The sequence below is a fragment of the Tamandua tetradactyla genome, chromosome 18 (genome assembly GCF_023851605.1).
Source record: "Tamandua tetradactyla isolate mTamTet1 chromosome 18, mTamTet1.pri, whole genome shotgun sequence".
NCBI lineage: Eukaryota > Metazoa > Chordata > Mammalia > Pilosa > Myrmecophagidae > Tamandua > Tamandua tetradactyla.
The window spans coordinates 76741964-76761066 of record NC_135344.1 but is presented as its reverse complement, the minus strand read 5'-3'; the positions used below and the strand labels follow the sequence as shown (position 1 = coordinate 76761066).

The 19103-nt window shown below is 38.7% G+C and overlaps 1 protein-coding gene across 2 annotated transcripts in view; it reads left to right on the top strand.

The window, feature by feature from the left end:
- The window catches only part of PTPN2 (protein tyrosine phosphatase non-receptor type 2), a 120059-nt gene that overhangs the window by 45728 nt on the left and 55228 nt on the right, over nucleotides 1-19103 (top strand). For both annotated transcript variants that reach the window (XM_077136050.1, XM_077136049.1), the window contains exon 2: nucleotides 2784-2874. In XM_077136050.1, the coding sequence (XP_076992165.1) occupies nucleotides 2784-2874 (91 nt within the window). The remainder of the gene's footprint in view (nucleotides 1-2783; nucleotides 2875-19103) is intronic.

Here is a 19103-nt window from a genome sequence, read left to right as displayed (position 1 = left end):
ACAGACATTTGCACACCAATGTTTATAGCAGCGTTATTTACAATTGCAAAGAGATGGAAACAGCCAAAATGTCCATCAACAGATGAGTGGCTAAACAAACTGTGGTATATACATACGATGGAATATTATGCAGCTTTAAGGCAGGATAAACTTATGGAGCATGTAATAACATGGATGGACCTAGAGAACATTATGCTGAGTGAGTCTAGCCAAAAACTAAAAGACAAATACTGTATGGTCCCAATGATGTGAATCGACACTCGAGAATAAACTTGGAATATGTCATTGGTAACAGAGTTCAGCAGGAGTTAGAAACAGGGTAAGATAATGGGTAATTGGAGCTGATGGAATACAGACTGTGCAATAGGACTAGATACAAAAACTCAAAAATGGACAGCACAATAATACCTAATTGTAAAGTAATCATGTTAAAATACTGAATGAAGCTGCATCCGAGCTATAGGTTTTTGTTTTGTTTTGTTTTGTTTGTTTTGTTCTTCTTATTATTACTTTTATTTTTTTTTCTTCTTTCTCTATATTAACATTCTATATGTTTTTCTGTTATACTGCTAGTTCTTCTAAACCGATGCAAATGTACTAAGAAACGATGATCATGCATCTATGTGATGATGTTAAGAATTACTGATTGCATATGTAGAATGGTATGATTTCTGAAAAAAAAAAAAAATGGTCAGCACAATACTGCCTAATTGTAATGTAATTATGTTGGAACGCTGAATGAAGCTGCATCTGAGCTATAGGTTTTTTTTTTTGTTTTTTTTTTCTGTTATATATTTTTGTACTTTTTATTTTTATTTGTGTTTTCTCTCTGTGTTATCACTTTATTTCTTTTTCTGTTGTCGTGCTATTTCTTTCTCTAAATCGATGTATATGTACTGAGAAATGATGACCATACACCTATGTGATGATATTAAGAATTACTGATTGCATATGTAGAATGGATTGATTTCTAATGTTGTGTTAGTTAATTTTTTTTAATTAATAAAAAAAAATATATCATGAAATACAGCATTAATGGGGAGAATAAGTAGGGGAAACTTGCCTTCCCATGCATAATGAAATATTACAAAGCTGTAGTATCTACAATTTTGCAGCTGTCTGAAATCAGGCAGATCGTCCCTTGAAACAGAACGGGAATGTGGGAACAGAGCGTTGCATGTATGGATACTTGATTTATGGTAGAACAGGTATTAGAGGGAAATGTAAAGTAAATAAATGTTACTAAGAACTTTCCATTTGGAGAAATTAAGTTCTTGTGCACACTGCAGACTAATAATAGTGGTTTATATCTTCTTACCATTTTGTTCACCTCCAAGGTAGAAACATGTGCACTGTGTTTCAGCAGTAAAAATTTTGAATACTCAAATTTGCGGTCTCCATTTTATGGTGTCATTGTAATTTATGGGAATTCTATTTGCATGCAAAAATCTTTATTGAAAGTTTTATTACCATCCCCTTTTAAAATAAACTTATTAGGAACTAATAATTGAGTTTGAAGTCCTTGAAATTAGGTAGAGTTTTAGCATTAGGCTGAAAGAGTATAAAGATGTGAAGTAGAGAGCCACCTTTCCTGGGGTTGCGATAGGCAGAGGACAAGGGACCCCTCACTAAGGGCATTTATCAAGAAATGAATAATTTATTTTTGCATAGTTTACAAAACTATCTCATGTCTAACTTTTAAAATATTTTTTGTCAGAGTGCACCTTTTTTTTTTTTTTTTTTTTATCTGTTTCTGTTTCTGTCTGAATTCTGATACTGGTAATCCACTTGGTGGATAAAGCCTGGTCTTGTTAGGTCCCCAGCTAGCTCAGTGCTTGTGCAGTCATACCCTGTCTTGGTTGGCCCAGCCACTATGACAAGTAACATATTAGGAATTGTTTGGCTTAAACAACAGGAATTGATTGTTTTCTGGTTCTGTGGCTAGAAAGCTAGCTTCCCCCGCAGCAGGTTGCAATCTGGTCCTGACTTACTATAGTCCTTCTCCTTCCTTGGTTTTCCCATCACATGGCAGTGTCCTCTCCTTTTTTGACTTCCAGGTCTTCTTTCTCCACTAATAGGATTAAGGCCCACTCTTCTTCACCTGTGCTAAAAATAACATCTGCAAGAGGCCCTATTTACAGTGGATTCACACCCACAGGAATGTGAATTAAGATTAAGAAAGTGTTCTTGGTGTGTATAACTCAGTCTACCAAACCCCCAGACCCCCCGGACTCTACATTACAAATTGGCTTTAATATAAAGTGGAAAAGTACAATACAGAGAACGCTTAGCCTCATGTCTCCAGGGTTGTGGCTAAGAATTTATGGCTCTAGAAATAAATCTGAAGAATATTTTGAGCTCAAAATAATAGTTATGAGGCATGAAGATGAAGCAATAAATATTTTATGGCAGAAACTCCAAATTTAGGTGCTGCTTATGAGTTTGTTAGACATTTGATTGTGAGATGGATAACCCTAATTTTCATCATAGGAAGTGTTTAATGTCGGCAGGACCTGGGCCTGGTCCTGGGGTCTGCCGTGCACGAGCTTTGTGACCTTTGGCTGATGGTTATCTTTCAAATCTGATAATCCCTGTCTGCAAGTGGGGGTCCCCTTACTCCCATCATTTGTGGTGGGGATTGAAGAAGATGTTAGAGACTTGACATAGTGCTTGGCAGATCAGAAGGGCTCAGCAGATTTTTTTAGAAATACTGGCTGGGAAAGTATCTGTTTTGCTATATAAAATTTAAAAGGGATATTAAAATATATTTTTGTTATTTTAAGGAAATTCGAAATGAGTCCCATGACTATCCTCATAGAGTGGCCAAGTTTCCAGAAAACAGAAATCGAAACAGATACAGAGATGTAAGCCCATGTAAGTACTTGTGGGTTTGTGTGCATGTGTGTGGGTTTGTGTTAGGAGGCGGGATTTTGTGAAAAGGATGATTTGGAGCCATCGTTGAAAAAGCTGATAGTTTTCATCATCATAAAATAACTTTATTTTAAAATGTTTTTCAAGGCCTGGATTAGTAGAAGGAAAAGAGAAATGCCCATAATTTCATCCTTCAAATATGGTCACCATTTTTTTCCCCTACCAGCCTTTTTTTTCTTATGCATAATTTTTCCTTAAAATAATTAGAATCATATTGTATATGTGTTTGTATGTGTATTCATATTCATATGTGTGTTTATTTCTCTCTATAGTTCCTTGTATAGTTTGGTCCCCCCCAACCCTAATTACAAAGTGTTATGAACTCATTTCAGAGAAGTTGTAAAACATAGTAAAGTACGAGATAAAAAGCCCATAATTTAAAAGCAAAAAATTGGGAATTTATATTCTTTTGGTATTTTTCCTCATTAAAGATATAAATTTTTTTTTTTTAATTCAAATTTGAATTCTACACATACTATTTTGGCTTTTTTCCTATTTAGCAATTCATGTAAGCATTTTACTGTTGTGAACAGAATTTTTTAATGGCTTTAATTGTCCATTGAATGCTGTACCAGTATTCTACATAACATTTCGGTGGAGATGGGTATATGAAATTTGGTGAACAATTCTAACATTAGGGTTTTAAAAATCTGTTTGTCATGAAGTGATTTTATTTTTCCGAAGAACAAGGTGGTGTGTTTTTATTGTGATTGATACAGCTCGCATATTATATCAGGCTGCCTTCCTATTCCACAGTGTTTCCCCATTTTTTATTTTAGTGAACTAAACATAGTTTTCTCTTTAGGTCTCCTTATTAGTAGAGACTTTAACAAAATATATTGACTGCCTCCCACTTTGGTTTCTACTTGTCTGTGGTTCTTTCCTCACATCAACTAGGATACAGGCCGGCCTGCCAAGGCCTGCCCCTGTGCTCTGCTCTCTGCCTTTGCCTGCTGTCGTGCAGCACGTCCCCGGTTATAGGTGAGGTTCTTGGGGGGGTGGACATACCACTGGAGATCTGTGTTACTGAGAACAAACCCACACTCTCAGGCTTATAAAAACAAAATGTTTCTTCATGTTTACCAGGTATATTTTCATGAACAGTGCGTTGGCTGTCTTTGGGCAAATCAAATGAAAATAAATCTCATAAAATATTTTGCTTTTATTTTAAATTACTTCTTTAATGTTATGTTTCTCTTACATCCTTTTTTCCTTACCAGTTAGAAGAGTGGTTTTTCACTTTTCTTCAGTTGCCGTACACGTGAAGGCGCATGAGCCCAGGGAATGGCAGTAGTCGCTCCAACACTTCTTCACCCCCCCAGACTCTGTTGGTACTTGTGGGCTCGGAGGACTCATCTTGTGCTTGCTGTGAATTCTGAGGGCAGCACTTTTCAGTTGTACATCTTGCTGTTTGCCTTTAGATTGGGGGAATGTATTAGTTAGGGTTCTCTAGAGAAACAAAACCAACAGGGAACACTTGCAAATATAAAATTTATGAAAGTGTCTCACGTGACCGTAGGAACGCAGAGTCCAAAATCCACAGGGCAGGCTGTGAAGCCGATGACTCCAATGGATGGCCTGGATGAACTCCACAGGAGAGGCTCACCAGCCAAAGCAGGAATGGAACCTGTCTCCTCTGAGTCCTCCTTAAAAGGCTTCCCATGATTGCATTTAGCATCACTAATTGCAGAAGACACTCCCCTTTGACTGATTACAAATGGAATCAGCTGTGGATGTAGCTGACGTGATCATAACCTAATCCTTTGAAATGTCCTCATTGCAACAGACAGGCCAGCGCTTGCCCAATCAGATAAACAGGCACCACAACTTGGCCAAGTTGACACCTGTCCCTAACCATGACAGGGAAAAAGATTATTTTGATCATTTTGTCTGCAGTTAGTTGTAGGAAATAATGCAGACAGATTCAGGGTGCCCCTCACCTAGTTTTCCTTGGTGGTAACGTCTTGCATAACTATAATATGATATCACAACCAGGAAATTGACATTGGTTCCAATCCATCCAGATGTCACCAGTTTTATGTCCACTCATTTGTATGTGTTTAGTTCTCTGCAGTTTTATTGCACTTGTAGATTCTCAGGGTCTGTACCCTAGTCGAGAGCAGTCTACCCCAAGGGACAAGGGACTAGAAGGTAGCCATGGCCACCTCTGTCCCTAACCCTGGGGTGGCCTTTAATTTTTACGTATTTGTTGTAACTGTAGTAATTGGATGTTTTAAGACACATTTGAATCCCCTCATTATTTTGATCAAATTGATCTAAATGGAAGAATTAAGAAAAAAATTGTGAAGTGTTTTTTTTTTTTAAGTACGGTATTTGCAACTAAAATTTCTCTCTAGTATGAATTATCTCCTAAGCTTTAGCTTATATATCCAGCTGCCTATTGGACATCTCCAGTTGAATTCTCTAGGGCAATTCTGTTTAAAATGTACGAATCACCTTCCATCATCATTAGTAGCAGTCTCTGGTAAAGAAAGCAGTTTGCCTTTTTTAGAGAAGAGACCCTCTTCCTCTGAGAAGACCGTGCCTCCTCCTCACCGGCTGGTCTCCCACAGCTGCCTTTCTTGCCTGTGCTTTTAGCTGTCCTCTGGAACTGTGCTCTCCTGTAAGCAAATGCCTTTTCCCTTAGCCTTCAGTGAATGCTCTTCCCCCTTCTTTGCCCTCATAGAAGCTTGGCTCTCCCCTGAGCAAACCACCAGCTTCTCTTTATCTTTCTCAAATGGAGGTTACCCATTCTTAATTTCCACAAGTCTCCTAGTCCAGGCCATTTCTCTTCAGCCTACACGTTAAAATGGTCTCCTTGAAGGTTCGCTCTGCTAGACAGGCAATCGCTGTTCCATCTTTTTTTTTTTTTACATGGGCAAGCACCTGGAAACGAACCCGGGTCCTCTGGCATGGTAGGCAAGCATTCTTGCCTGCTGAGCCACCGTGGCCCGCCCTCACTGTTCCATCTTGTACCCATCCTCTCCTGACATGATAGCCATGCCCTGCCCCCAAGGATTTGAGGACTCCGTCCCTATCCCTTGCTTCCCACCATCTCTCCCTGCCACCTTCTCTCCGTAGCAACTTCTTTGTCCTGGGTGATTTCAGTGCTTCTATGAAAGAACTGTGTAACGCTGGCCTTACAGTTCAGCTCTGACTTGAACCTTCAGTAGTCCTCACTCCCAGAATCTTAAACTTTATCGTTTCTGGATAGAACGATCTCTATCGTTCCAGCCTTTTCACCCTTTACTTTCATTATACCTGTTCTTTTCCTCAAGCTTTTAGTTCTCTGACTTTTTCATTTATTGTAGTATATGATTTTCTTCCCTACCCTGCCTACAACTTAATAACTTTCTTGCTATTCTTATTCAAATAATCTCTGTGGAACTTGAATTCCACCCACTTTGTGAAACCCTAAGCTTGGAATAATCAGTCGTTCAGCATCTCTAACCTTTGGGGCCACTAAGGTGAACGTGCTCTGGGATAAACTGGGCCCCAGTCAGTGCCACTTCTTCCTGCGTAAACCATCTCTCAACCCCCAGCCCACCCCTCTTACTTTCTCACAGGGTCATCTTGTTCCCTTGTTTATAGAGAAGATTTTTTAAAATCAGGAAGCTGTTGTCTTCATTTCACATTTTCTACGGTCATGAAACATATTTTCCTTTGTACTCATCCTTTTCTGATTCTCAGGGTGGGGAAAACCTCCCCTCTTCCTCTCCTAGGCTAATCCTTAGCTTCCTCATTCCTTGTTCCTCTTCAGGGACCATACTTTGATTACCACTCATCTTTATCCTCTTTTTCTCTAATGACACTCTTATCATATATATATATGCTCAAGCCTCTACTATCTCAATTCTCTTATCTCATCCCACCCCCACATACCCGCATACCTGTGCATTTATGGCCTACGCATGTACACACACACACACACACACACACACTCATATACTCATACATTCCCCCTCTCATGTACACAGTCTTAAAAAGATATACTCTTGACTCTCCATCTTTATCACCTGTGCGTTCTTTAGCTGGCGCTTCTACTCCAGCGTCTCCACTGAAACTTTTCTTCTCAAGGGCTGTTAACTTCCTTGTTTCCAGATGCAATGAGGGACTTTCCAGTGATTTTCTGTCTTACCCACTGTGACTTTTGATAGTGTTGACTATGTCTTCCGTTTTGAAAATTTTCCTCCTTTAACTTCCCTAACACTGTATTTTTTTGCTGATTTTTCACTTACCTCTTTGGCTCGTCTCCCGTTTGGGGCTGCTTTTCTCAGTTGGCCCCTTTCTTGTCTTTCCAGGGCTCTATCACCGTCTCTCTCTCCTTGCACTCTCAAAACTTGAATGAATGATCTCATCTTCTGTGGGTTCAGTCTCCATGCTTAAGTCTCCAAATCTCATCTGCAAGAGAGCGTTCTCTTCTCAGCTACGAACACATTTATGCATGTTACCTCTTTCTGTCTGGGAGTCCTGTAGCCACCTAAACTGAGCTAGCCTGCACCCCCTCCCCCCATCTCATACAATCCATTGGTCCTGGGATGATGCTGATACACCTTTCATGACCTGTTGTCTTTCTTTTAAACAGAGGAAGATCCTATAGTCGTTATGTCATTTGAAAATGTGTTTCTATACATAATAGATATGTTACAGTTGTTGGTTTGGTTCAGAAAATATTCACTGAAAATCAGCTACTTTGACACTGTGTTCTGCACAGAGAATACAAAGATGGAATATGACCCTGTCCTCAAGTAATTTATTCTGCATTGGAGGAGACAGATATATATCATGTGCTGCATGCTGTTATATAAATACGGCAAAGTATGACAATGGATTGGTGAAACACAGAGGACGAGGCATTCAGTTCTGCCACAAATGGCTTTTAAGAGTGGGAGCCAGGTAGGCAGGTAAAGGGGAAATGGAAAGGGAAGTCTTTAAAATTTAGAGTTCCAGATCTTTTTTTTCCAAATCACATAGTCTGGATTCAGTAGGTCTGAACATCTGTATTTCGAAACAGTCACTAAGACTTCTAATTCTGCTAGCATGGCAGCCTAGATATTCCATAGTCCCTTGCTGCTACAAAATAAGATCCTCAATAAAACATACTTTTTAATGACTTGACAGGCAGAAAGTAAGGGAAATTTCCAGGCTTCTGGTTCCCTCCACCTTCCTGAAAGAATGAGCTCAGCAAATGGCATAGCTATTCTGAATACATATGCAAATATCAGCCCTGAGATTTGCATACACCTAATAAAATAGCCCCAAAATATAAAGCAAAAATGGATGGAATTACAGGGAGATATTGACAAGTCCATGGTAATGTACTTATTGATAAGACAAAGCATTCGTAAAAAATAGAAGATTTGAACAGTATTAAGCTTAATTTAACGAGATATAGAGAACCCTATGCTACACAGTTAGAAAATGTGCATTCTTTTAGGACTTACATGAAATATTTATTAAAATTTGACTATCTGCTAGGTTTAAAGTAACTCTCAACAATTTAACAATTGCTGGCTTACCAGGCATACTCTGATCATAATGCAATAAAGATACAGGTTATGAGTAAAAAGATAGAAATTTATCATTAATTTGGGGATTTAAACATTGCTAAATAATTGAGGGGCCAGGAAGAAATCAGAATGGAAAAGATATTGTTCATGATGATAAGATATTGCTCATCAAAACTTATGTAAAACACTAAAAGCAGTACTTTGACAATATTTTGTCTTATATGTTTATATTAAAAAGAAAGTTCAGAATTAATGTGCTAAGTATCTGTGATGGTTAGGTTCTCATGTCAACTTGGCCAGATGATTATGTCCACTTGTCTGGTCAGGCAAGCACTGGCCTGACTGTTGTTGCAAGGATATCTCATGGCTGGTTGATAAATCAAAAGGCTGGTGATTTAAATCATCAGTCAGTTGATTGTACCTGTGGCTGATTGCATCTGCAGTCAACTAAGGTGTGTCCTACACAGTGATATAATCCAATCAGTTGGAGGATTTTAAGGGAGGATACGCTTTCATTGCTTCAGCCAGCGATCCTCTCCGGTGGAGTTCATCCAGACCCTGTATCAGAGCTGCCAGCTTCACAGCCTGCCCTACGGATTTTGGACTTTTTAATTCCCACGGGTGCGTGAGACACCTTTATAAATCTCATATTTATAGATCTCTCCTGTTGCTTCTGTTTCTCTAGAGAGCCCTAACATAGTATCTAGCCTGATTTAGAGTATAAACAGAATAGGCACCAAAAAAGCAGAAGAGATAATAAAAAACAAGAGCAGAAAATTAGAAATCAAGGACACACTACAAAGGATCAACAAAGCAAACAGTTGGTTCTTGATAACTGGTGAGCTTGAGCAAGAAAAATAAAACAGAGAGAGTATAAACAGTATTGACAAGAAAAGAGAGGAAACATAAATACAGATATAAAAGAAATTAAAAGATAATAGCATACTGTGTACAACTTTGTCGGATAACTTAGAAGAAGTGAAGCAAATTCCTCAAAGATAAACTTACCAAAACTGATCAAGAAAAAGTAGAAAGTCTGAATGGTCATAAGACAATTAAAGAAATTAAATTAATAAATAAAAATATTTTCACAACAGCAACCATAATAAACAGAAAAGCTTCAAAAACAAACAAAAATCTTTCCAGCTGATTTTACCAGGCATGTTTTACAGACAAGTATAGGAAAATTGTCATTTTAACAATTTTAACAATACAAATATAAATTTGTATTATAACAATACAAAATCTTCCAGAGAATAGAAAAACAGAATATTCCACAGTTCTTTTTTTAATTACTTTTTTTATTGTGTAGTATTACATATATACAAAGCAAAGAAATTAAAAAGCAGTAGTTTTCAAAGCACACTCCAACAAGTAGTTGTAGGACAGATCCCAGAGTTTATCATGGGCTATCATATAATCCTCTTACATTTTTCCTTCTAGCTACTCCAGAATATAGGGGGCTAGAAGGCTTAAATTTTTTTTTATCACCACAACCAACTTTTTCTTTCTTTCTTTTTTATGAAAAAATAAATTATGCAAAAAAAGCAATAAATTTCAACGCACAGCACCACAATTAGTTGTAGAACATATTTCAGAGTTTGACATGGGTTACAATTCCACAATTTTAGATTTTTACTTCTAGCTGCTCTAAGATACTGGAGACTAAAAGAGATACCAGTTTAATAATTTGGCGATCATATTCATTTGTTAAATCCTATCTTCTCTGTATAACTCCACCATCACCCTTGATGTTTCTATCCCTCTCTTTAGGGGTGTTTGGGCTGTGGCCATTCTAACTATTTTTTCTTTTTCTATTTTTGGCCATTCTAACTTTTTCATGTTGGAAAAATCACTGATATGGGGTAGGGAGATGGAACTATCTGATGTTCTGGAGAGGCTGGGCCCTCTAGGTTTCAAGACTTATCTGTTCAAGGATCCTGAGTTCGTTTTATGAGGTCATAATATAACTTTGGTATCCAAACCAGACAGGTTCAGTAAGAGGAATATTAATTAGAGGCCTCTCGCCCTCACAAATATAGATATAAAATCCTAAGAAAATATTTTAAAACTGTACAAAAATTAACTCAAAGTGGATCAAAGACCATAAAATTCCTAGAATAAATGTAGAGAAGCATCTTCAAGACCTAGTGATAGATGATAGTTTCTTAAACTTTATGCCTAAAGCATGGGCAGTGAAAGAAAGAATAGATAAATGGACCTCCTCAGATTGAATACTTCTGTGCTTCAAAGAACTTTATCAAGGAGAGAAGGCACCCTAGTCAGTGGGAGAGAGTAGTTGGAAACCACATATCCGGTAAGGGTTTAATATCCAGAATATATTAAGAAATCCTTCAACTCAACAATAAAAAGACAGGCAGCCCAATTTAAAAAAAGGCAAAAATTATGACTAGGCATTTTTCCAAAGAGAAAACACAGATGGCTAAAAAGCACATGAAAAAATGTACAGCTTCATTAGCTATTAGGGAAATACAAAATAAAACCACAAAGAGATATCATCTCAAACCTACTGAAGTGGCTGCTATTAAACAAACATGAAACCACAAGTGTTGGAGAGAATGTGGAGGAATAGTAACACTTATTCTCCTCTGATGGAAAGGTAAAAATGGTACGGCCACTGTGAAGGATGGATTCAGAGTTCCTCAAGAAGCTAAATATAGAGTTGCCTTACAAACTGGCAGTCCCACTACTTGGGATATACCCAGAAGATTTAAAAGCAGGGATGTGCCAGTCTGAATCTGTGGTCGACCCCAGAAAAGCCATGCCTTTTGATCCTCATTCAGTATTGCTGGGTGGGAGCATTTTGATTGTTTCCATGAAGATGTGACCCACCCAATTGTGGGTGGTAACTTCTGATTAGATGGTTTCCATGGAGATGTCTCTCCATCCACTGAAGGTGGAGTTGCTTACTGGAATCCTTTAAAAGAGGAAACATGTTGGAGAGAGTCCCTTTTGGTAGAGCCATGTGAAAGCCAGTAGATGCCACCATGTTCACCATGTGTCCTTCCAGCTGAGAGAGAAACGTTGAACGTCGTTGGCCTTCTTGAACCAAGGTATCTTTCCCGGATGCCTTAAATTGGACATTTCTATAGACTTGTTTTAATTGGGACATTTTCTCAGCCTTAGAACTGTAAACTAGCAACTTATTAAATTTCTCTTTTTAAAAGCCATTCTGTTTCTGGTATGTTGCATTCTGGCCGCTAGCAAACTAGAACAAGGGCCATGAACAGACATTTACACAGTGGCGTTCATAGCAGCATTATTCACAGTTGCCAAAAGATGGAAGTAGCTCAGGTTTCCATCAGCAGATGAATGAATGTATAAATAAAATGTGATATATACATGCAATGGAATATTATTCAGCAATTAAGGAGGAAAGAAATCCTGAAGCATCCAACAACGTGGATGACATTTGAGGACATTATGTTGAGTGACATAAGCTAGACACAAAAGAACAAATATTGTATGATATCCCTGATATGGACTAATTATATAAGCTCAATAAATTTAAAATATAGAATATAGGTTACCAGGATATACAATGAGTCTAAAGAATGGGGAGCGGTTGCTTACAATGTGCAGAAAGTTTTAACTAGGTTCAGCTTAAATGTTTGGAAATGGAGAGAGATGGTAGCGCATTATTGTGAGAATAATTAATAGTGCTGAACATTGTGTGAATCTGTTGGAAAGGGAAGGAGTCATACATGACACCAGAAGGAAAGTTGGAGGTTGTTTTGGTTTGGAAGCTACCAGAATGCAGTATACCAGAATTGGAATGGCTTTTTAAAGGGGAAATTTAATAAGTTACAAGTTTACAGTCTAAACCTATAAAAATGTCCAAACTAAGGCATCCAGGAAAAGATACTTTAATTCAACGCATGTCAGTAGATCTGTCAGCACCTCTGTCAGTTAGGAAGTCACATGACTGTCATCTGCTGGTCCCTTGCTCTTGGGCTCCATTGCTTTCAGCCTCTGTTGCTGTGGGGGTTCCTCACTCTGTTTCTCCTGGGCTTTCATTTCTTGGCTTCACTGCGCTCTCTCCAGATACTGGCTTGCTTAATATCTCAGGGTGATGTCTGCTGGGCTCAAAGTACCTCCATACATCTGTGTCTTTGTTCTCCAAGTGTCAGCATCTGTGTCAGCTGTTTTCTGAAATTTCTGTTGGGTCTGTCATTTCTGTCTCTCTCCAGAATGTTTCCACTTTTAAAGGCTTCCAGTAAACTAATCAAGGCCCACCCGAAAAGGCAGGCATCACAGCTCTGTGGGGATAATCTAATCAAATGATTCCAGTCATAGTATTGAATCAGGATTAAAAGAAGTAGCTGCCCCCACAAGATTGAATCAGGGCAAGAACATGACTTTTCTGGGATGTTATCAAACCAGCACAGAGGTTAAAACATGGGAATGTATAGCACAGTCTTTTGTACAAATATAAAAAAATATTTAAAAGTTCTTTCATGAACTAGAACAAATGTATGACACTGTCATGAGGAGTTAACAATAGAAAGGTATATGGGGAAGATGTACCTAGTGCAAACTATGGACTAGAGTTAGCAGTAATATTTTAATATTTTTTCAAATGTATCATATCAACACTGTGGGTTAATAATTGGGGGCGGAGGGCTGGGGAGAAGGGCTGTGGGAGGATTTGGGTCCTCTTTTTTGTTTTTATTTATTTTTGGGAGTAATGAAAATGTTCTAAAATTTATCATCGGGTTGTATGCACAACTCTATGATGACACTGAACCATTGATATATAGTTCGGATGGTTGATATGGTGTTTGAATATATGCCAATAAAATTGAAAAAAACCCACAAAACCCTACAGTTGTGTTTGATCACTAAAAACAGTGTATTTAGTGATCAACAGTGCAAGTTATAGAGGCAGGAAGAATTGGTGGAGGTGCAGGTCTCTCTGCTCACTATCAGAGAGGTCATCGGTAAGCACTTTAATTCTGAGCCTCAGGGTGGTCAAGTAAAAATTGACATCACCTTAGTACCTACCTGTTCTTGCCATATATGCCTCTTGCTGCATAACAAACCACCTCAGAACTTAGTGGCCTTTGTGGTAATGAATGCACAGCTCTGTGAATATACTAGAGTGTATTGAGTATGTACTTTAAATGAATGGAGTGTGTGGTATATGAATTTATCTCAATAAAACTGCTTTTAAAGAAACACACTGAGCCATCATTTTACACCCACTACAATGGCTGCAGTTAAACAGGAAACTACAAGTGTTGGAGAGAATATGGAGAAATAGAAACACTTATTCACTGCTGGTGGAAATGTGAAATGATGCAGCTGCTTTGTAGGATGATTTGGTAGTTCTTCAGGAAGCTAAGTATAGAATTACCGTATGATCCAGCAATCCCACTATTAGATTTATACCCAGAAGATTTGAAAGCAGAGACACGAACAGACATTTGCACACCGACACAGCAGCACTATTCACAATTGCTAAAAAATGGAAGCAACCCAAATGTCCATCAACAGATGACTGGATAAACAAATTATGGTATATACATACAGTGGACCATTATGCAGCTGTAAGAAGAAATGAAGTCCTTATGCATGTGGCATGGATGAACCTGGAGGACATTATGTTCTGTGAAATAAGCCAGACCCACAAGGGCAAATACTGTATGGTCTCACTAATATGAACTAATTATCATGAGCAAACTCTTGGAATTAATATTCATGGAATATTCTTCCATGAATTAGAGCTAATGTATGTCAATATTTCAAGGTGTTAATAAGGTGGTATATGGGGAAAAAATACACCCAGTGCAAACTGTGGATAACTTAGTGTTCTTCCTTCATTTGTAACAAAGGTACTGACTGCACCAATGCTAAGCATCATTAATGAGGAGTTATAAGGAATGTGGGGTTTTTCTTTTTGAATCAGTGAAAATATTCTGAAATTGATTATGGTGATGAAAACACAGCTCTGTGATTATACTGAGAACCATTGATTGCATACTTTAAGGGGATTGTATGGTGAGTGAATAAAACTGTTTAAAAAAAAATCATAGGAGAAAGCATGCCAAATAGTTGTCTATTGGGCATTAGTTTTCAAATTATGATTTGAAAATTATGGACCAGAACTAATGTAAGATTTTCAGGTCCTAGTCATTGAAAAAGTGTCCAAGACAGAATAAACCATGCAACTGTGTTACTTGGGCTAATTCATCAAGCTAAATCTCTTGCTTCAGGTACTTAGCCAAGGATAGCTGTGGGAAACCAGAAAGTTTAGAAAAGATTGACCCATGATCCAACACATGATTATCATATGTTATCAATTTATATAAATATTCTATTAGCATTTACAGTGGCACTGCTCGGACTTTTAATATACCGCTCTCACCTGATACCATCATTACTGTGCTTAGAAGGAATAATGCTATCACTATTTGTCCTAAGCACAATAACAATATATATTCAGGAGGATTTTTCAGTGTTTGAAAAATGCAAAATTTTATATTGATAAGCCTAATAGAAGTATTTAAAATGGGATGCTTGGAGGATCTTGGCAATTAAGTGCATATAATAATATCAAAGTTTATCTTAAATACTATTTTTTTTTAACCCTTGTCAACATAAAATTCTAATAAGTAAGTGTGCCAGTTTGGAGCTATTATGTACCCCAGAAAAGCCGTGTCTTTTAGTCCTCATTCATTGCCGATGGATGGACTCTTTTTTATTGTTTCCATGGAGATAGGACCCACCCAGTTGTGACTGGTAACTTTTGATTAGATGATTTCCATGGAGATGTATCTCCACCCATTCAAAGTGGAGTTGCTTAGGGAGCCCTTTAAGAGGGAACCATTCGGAAAACGCTTTTGAGCCCACAGAACCCACAGAGCCCATGCAGCCAGAGACCTTTGGAGGTAAAGAAGGAAAAAGCCCCTGGGGAAGCCTTATGAAATGAGGAGAGAAAGCTAGCAGATGTCGCCATGTGTCCTCCCAGCTAACAGAGAAATCCCATACTTCATCAGCCCTTTCTTAGAAGTTAAGGTATTTGGATGTTTTCACAGCCTTAGAACTATTTGCAGCTTAATAAATTCCCTTTTTAAAAGTTGTTCCAGTTCTGGTATATCACATTCCTACAGCTTACTAACTAAGTATGTGTAAAATAGGCTTAAAATTGGAGTTGAAAAATATTTCTATTTTCTGTACTTCGCATTTAGACTGACCTTATTTGTACTGTGAACTCAGTATATATTGCAAAATTGTCTACGTTGTACAAAAATTACTTAATTAAATCTTTACTTCTATGTTCTGAGAGATGTAATGACATGAAACAGGATATTTGTATTTTGTTTTTTGAAATTAAAATTATATGAAGAAATTTACCTTAAAAACAAAGATTTTGGGCAGGCCACGGTGGCTCAGCAGGCAGAGTTCTTGCCTGCCATGCCGGAGATTCTGATTGGATTCCCAGTGCCTGCCCATGCGAAAAAAAAAAACACAAAGATTTTGATGCAAGATTGTTTCTTCTGGACCATTGTTTCTTCAGGCTGATCCTAAAGATAATTTGTATATGGTATATCTTTGTTCATAATGCCGTTACCTTCATTGCTTTGTTTAAATCTAATAATAAAAAGGGTAACAGGATTCTAAGCGTAGAAGTTTTTGATAGAGATTTTAAATATGTGAATACAGCAACTTTTTTTCTCAATTATCTGAGTATAATTTATAAAATGCCAACCAGAAGGAAATTTATTGAAATAGTTTATTCAGGTAGTGGCCTTCATCTTTCCCCCACCTTTTATTCTACTGCCTGCCTGTTTTTTTAAAAATTTTTTATTATCATCACAGTTGACTTTTTCTCTTTAGTGAAAAATAACATATATACAAAAAAGAAATAAATTTCAAGGACATCACAACAATTAGTTGTAGAATAGATTTCAGAGTTGAGAATGGGTTACAGTTCCACACTTTTAGGTTTTTACTGCTAGCTGCTCCTAGACACTGGGAATTAAAGGAATTTCAATGTAATGATTCAGCAATCATGCTTATTTGTTAAATTCTGACTTCTTTGCGTAACCCCAGCATAACCATCTTTCTCCCACTCTTTAGGGGTATTTGGCCTATGCACATTGTAACTTCTTCATGCTGAAAGGGTGCTTGGTTCATTTTTTAAAAAGTTAACACATAATAAAGTATCAGTAGCAGAGAGAGTTCAGATAGATTCGAGAGGCTGCTCTGGAGGTTGCTTTTACTCAAGCTTCAGTTAGAGCTTGCTACCTATCATAACCTGCCAACCCCGAACCAGGACCATTCCAGCAAATCCTAAAGAACACCTAGGGCAATATGTAAGATTCCACAAGGGTTCCAGGCACTAGTGTAACTTGCCAGAAACCTACAACCTCCAGATGGGTCCCTGGTCCAGATAAGTCCTGAAACCTAGCCCAGCCTCTCTAGAACGTCAGATAGTTCCATCTCCCTACCCCATATTGGTGATAGACCCTTCCAGTATAAAAAATTTAGAATTTCCATAGCCCAAACAACCGAATGAGAGGTATGGAAAGATCAAAGGTGATGGTGGAATTATACAGAGAAGATAGGATTTAACAAATGAATATGAATGCTGAATCATTAAATACTGATATCTCCAGTATTTTAGAGCAGCTAGAAATAAAAACCTAAAATTGTGAAATTGTAACCCATGTTAAAGTCTGAAATATGTTCTATAACTACTTGTGGTGCTGTGCTTGGAAATTTATAGCTTTTTTTGTATGCATGTTATTGTTCACAATAAAAAGGAAAAAAAAAGTCAATTGTGATGATAAAAAAGTATTTAAACCCGCTAGCCTTCTATATTTTGGAGCTGCTAGAATGAAAAATCTGAGAGGATCATATGGTAGCCCATGACAAACTCTGGGATCTACCCTGTAACCACTTTTTGAAGAATGCTTTGAAAACTGTTGCTTTTTTATTTCTTTGGTTTGTACATATGTTATACTGTACAATAAAAAAATTTTTAAAAAAAGAGTTAATACAAAAGTATTTCCTCTTGAATTATAATGCAGAATTCTAAAATAGGAATGGTTGAGACTAACTTTTTAAAAATGTGACTGTTTATAAGAAAGGTAGATGTTATCTTTTTCATATGAATCTTTTAATAGATAAATGAAGATATGTAATTTGGAAATTAAACACAAGTAAAAGGTGACTAATTTTATTCAAGTGAAAGTTATTTTGGAAAGAAAAAAGATTTGCAAAATGAGTATTGGCATGTATAAAAAACGATCATGTCCATATTGAATTCATTTCGAGAATATGAGGAAAGTTTAGCATTAGAAAATCTATAAATGAAATTCACCACAGTAACGAAGTAAAAGAGAAAAGCCATATGCCTATCTCAGGTGCAAAAAGATTACTTAAGATCAATTCCTGGGTGTCTGCGCGGCGGTCGGCCCTGGGGGCCGCGCGTGGAGGCGGGGGTCGCTGGCCGCCGCGGCTTGGGAGAGTGCCGGTCCTGGTTGCCCAGCTGGCCCGGGGCGCCGGGCGTGGCGGGGGGGCCCCGCTGTCCGGCGTTCCCGGTCGGACCGGGGAGCCGCGTGCGTCGGGGGGGGCCCCGGTCGCCGGCCGCCCCGGCCGGGGGGGCGCGCGCCCCTCGGGTATCTCACCGCAGCGCAGGGGATTCTCCCTGCCCGTTCAGCCGTTCCAGAATGGGGCTCCAGGAATCGAACCCAGGTCTCTAGCATGGCAGGCAAAAATTCTGCCACTGACTTCCGGAGAAGATGGCGGCTTAGTAAGACGCGCGGGTCTTAGTTCCTCCTCCAGAAAAGCAACTAAAGAAACAGAAACAATACGAAACAGCTCCCGGAGTCACGACAGAGACCAAAAAGACAGCGTACCCCGTTCTGGGGCGGCTGAACGGGCAGGGAGAATCTGCTGCGGTGAGCTGCCCGAGGGGCGCGCGTTTTCCCGGCCGGGGCGGCTGGCGACTGGGGTCCCCTCCGCGCGCGTGGCTCCCCGGCCTGACTGGGGGCGTTGGATGGCGGGGCCCTCCCGTCGCGCTTGGCGTTTCGGGCCAGCTGGGCAGTTGGGACCGGCGCTCTCCCGGGCCGCGGCAGCCGGCGGCCCCCGCCTCCACGCACGGTTTCCCGGGCCGACTGCCGTGCAGACAGACGAGCGCCACGAGCGCCACCTACTGGGCAGGAAAAGAAAAACAGAGCCCAGAGATTTCACAGAAAAAGCTTTCAACCAGCTGGGTAACACACCCAGGGAAATCTGATCAAATGCCCAGACACCAGCAGAAAATAATGGATGACGCTCGGAAAATTGAAGATATGGCCCAGTCAAAGGAACAAACCAATAGTTCAAATGAGATACAGGAGCTGAGACAACTAATGCTGAATATACGAACAGAAATGGAAAAATTCTTCAAAAACCAAATCAATAAATTGAGGGAGGACATGAAGAAGACATGGGCTGAACAAAAAGAAGAAATAGAAAATCTGAAAAAACAAATCACAGAACTTATGGGAGTGAAGGACAAAGAAGAAAAAATGGAAAAAACAATGGATACCTACAATGGTAGATCTAAAGAGGCAGAAGCTACAATTAGTGAACTGGAGGATGGAACATCTGAATTCCAAAAAGAAACAGAAACTATAGGGAAAAGAATGG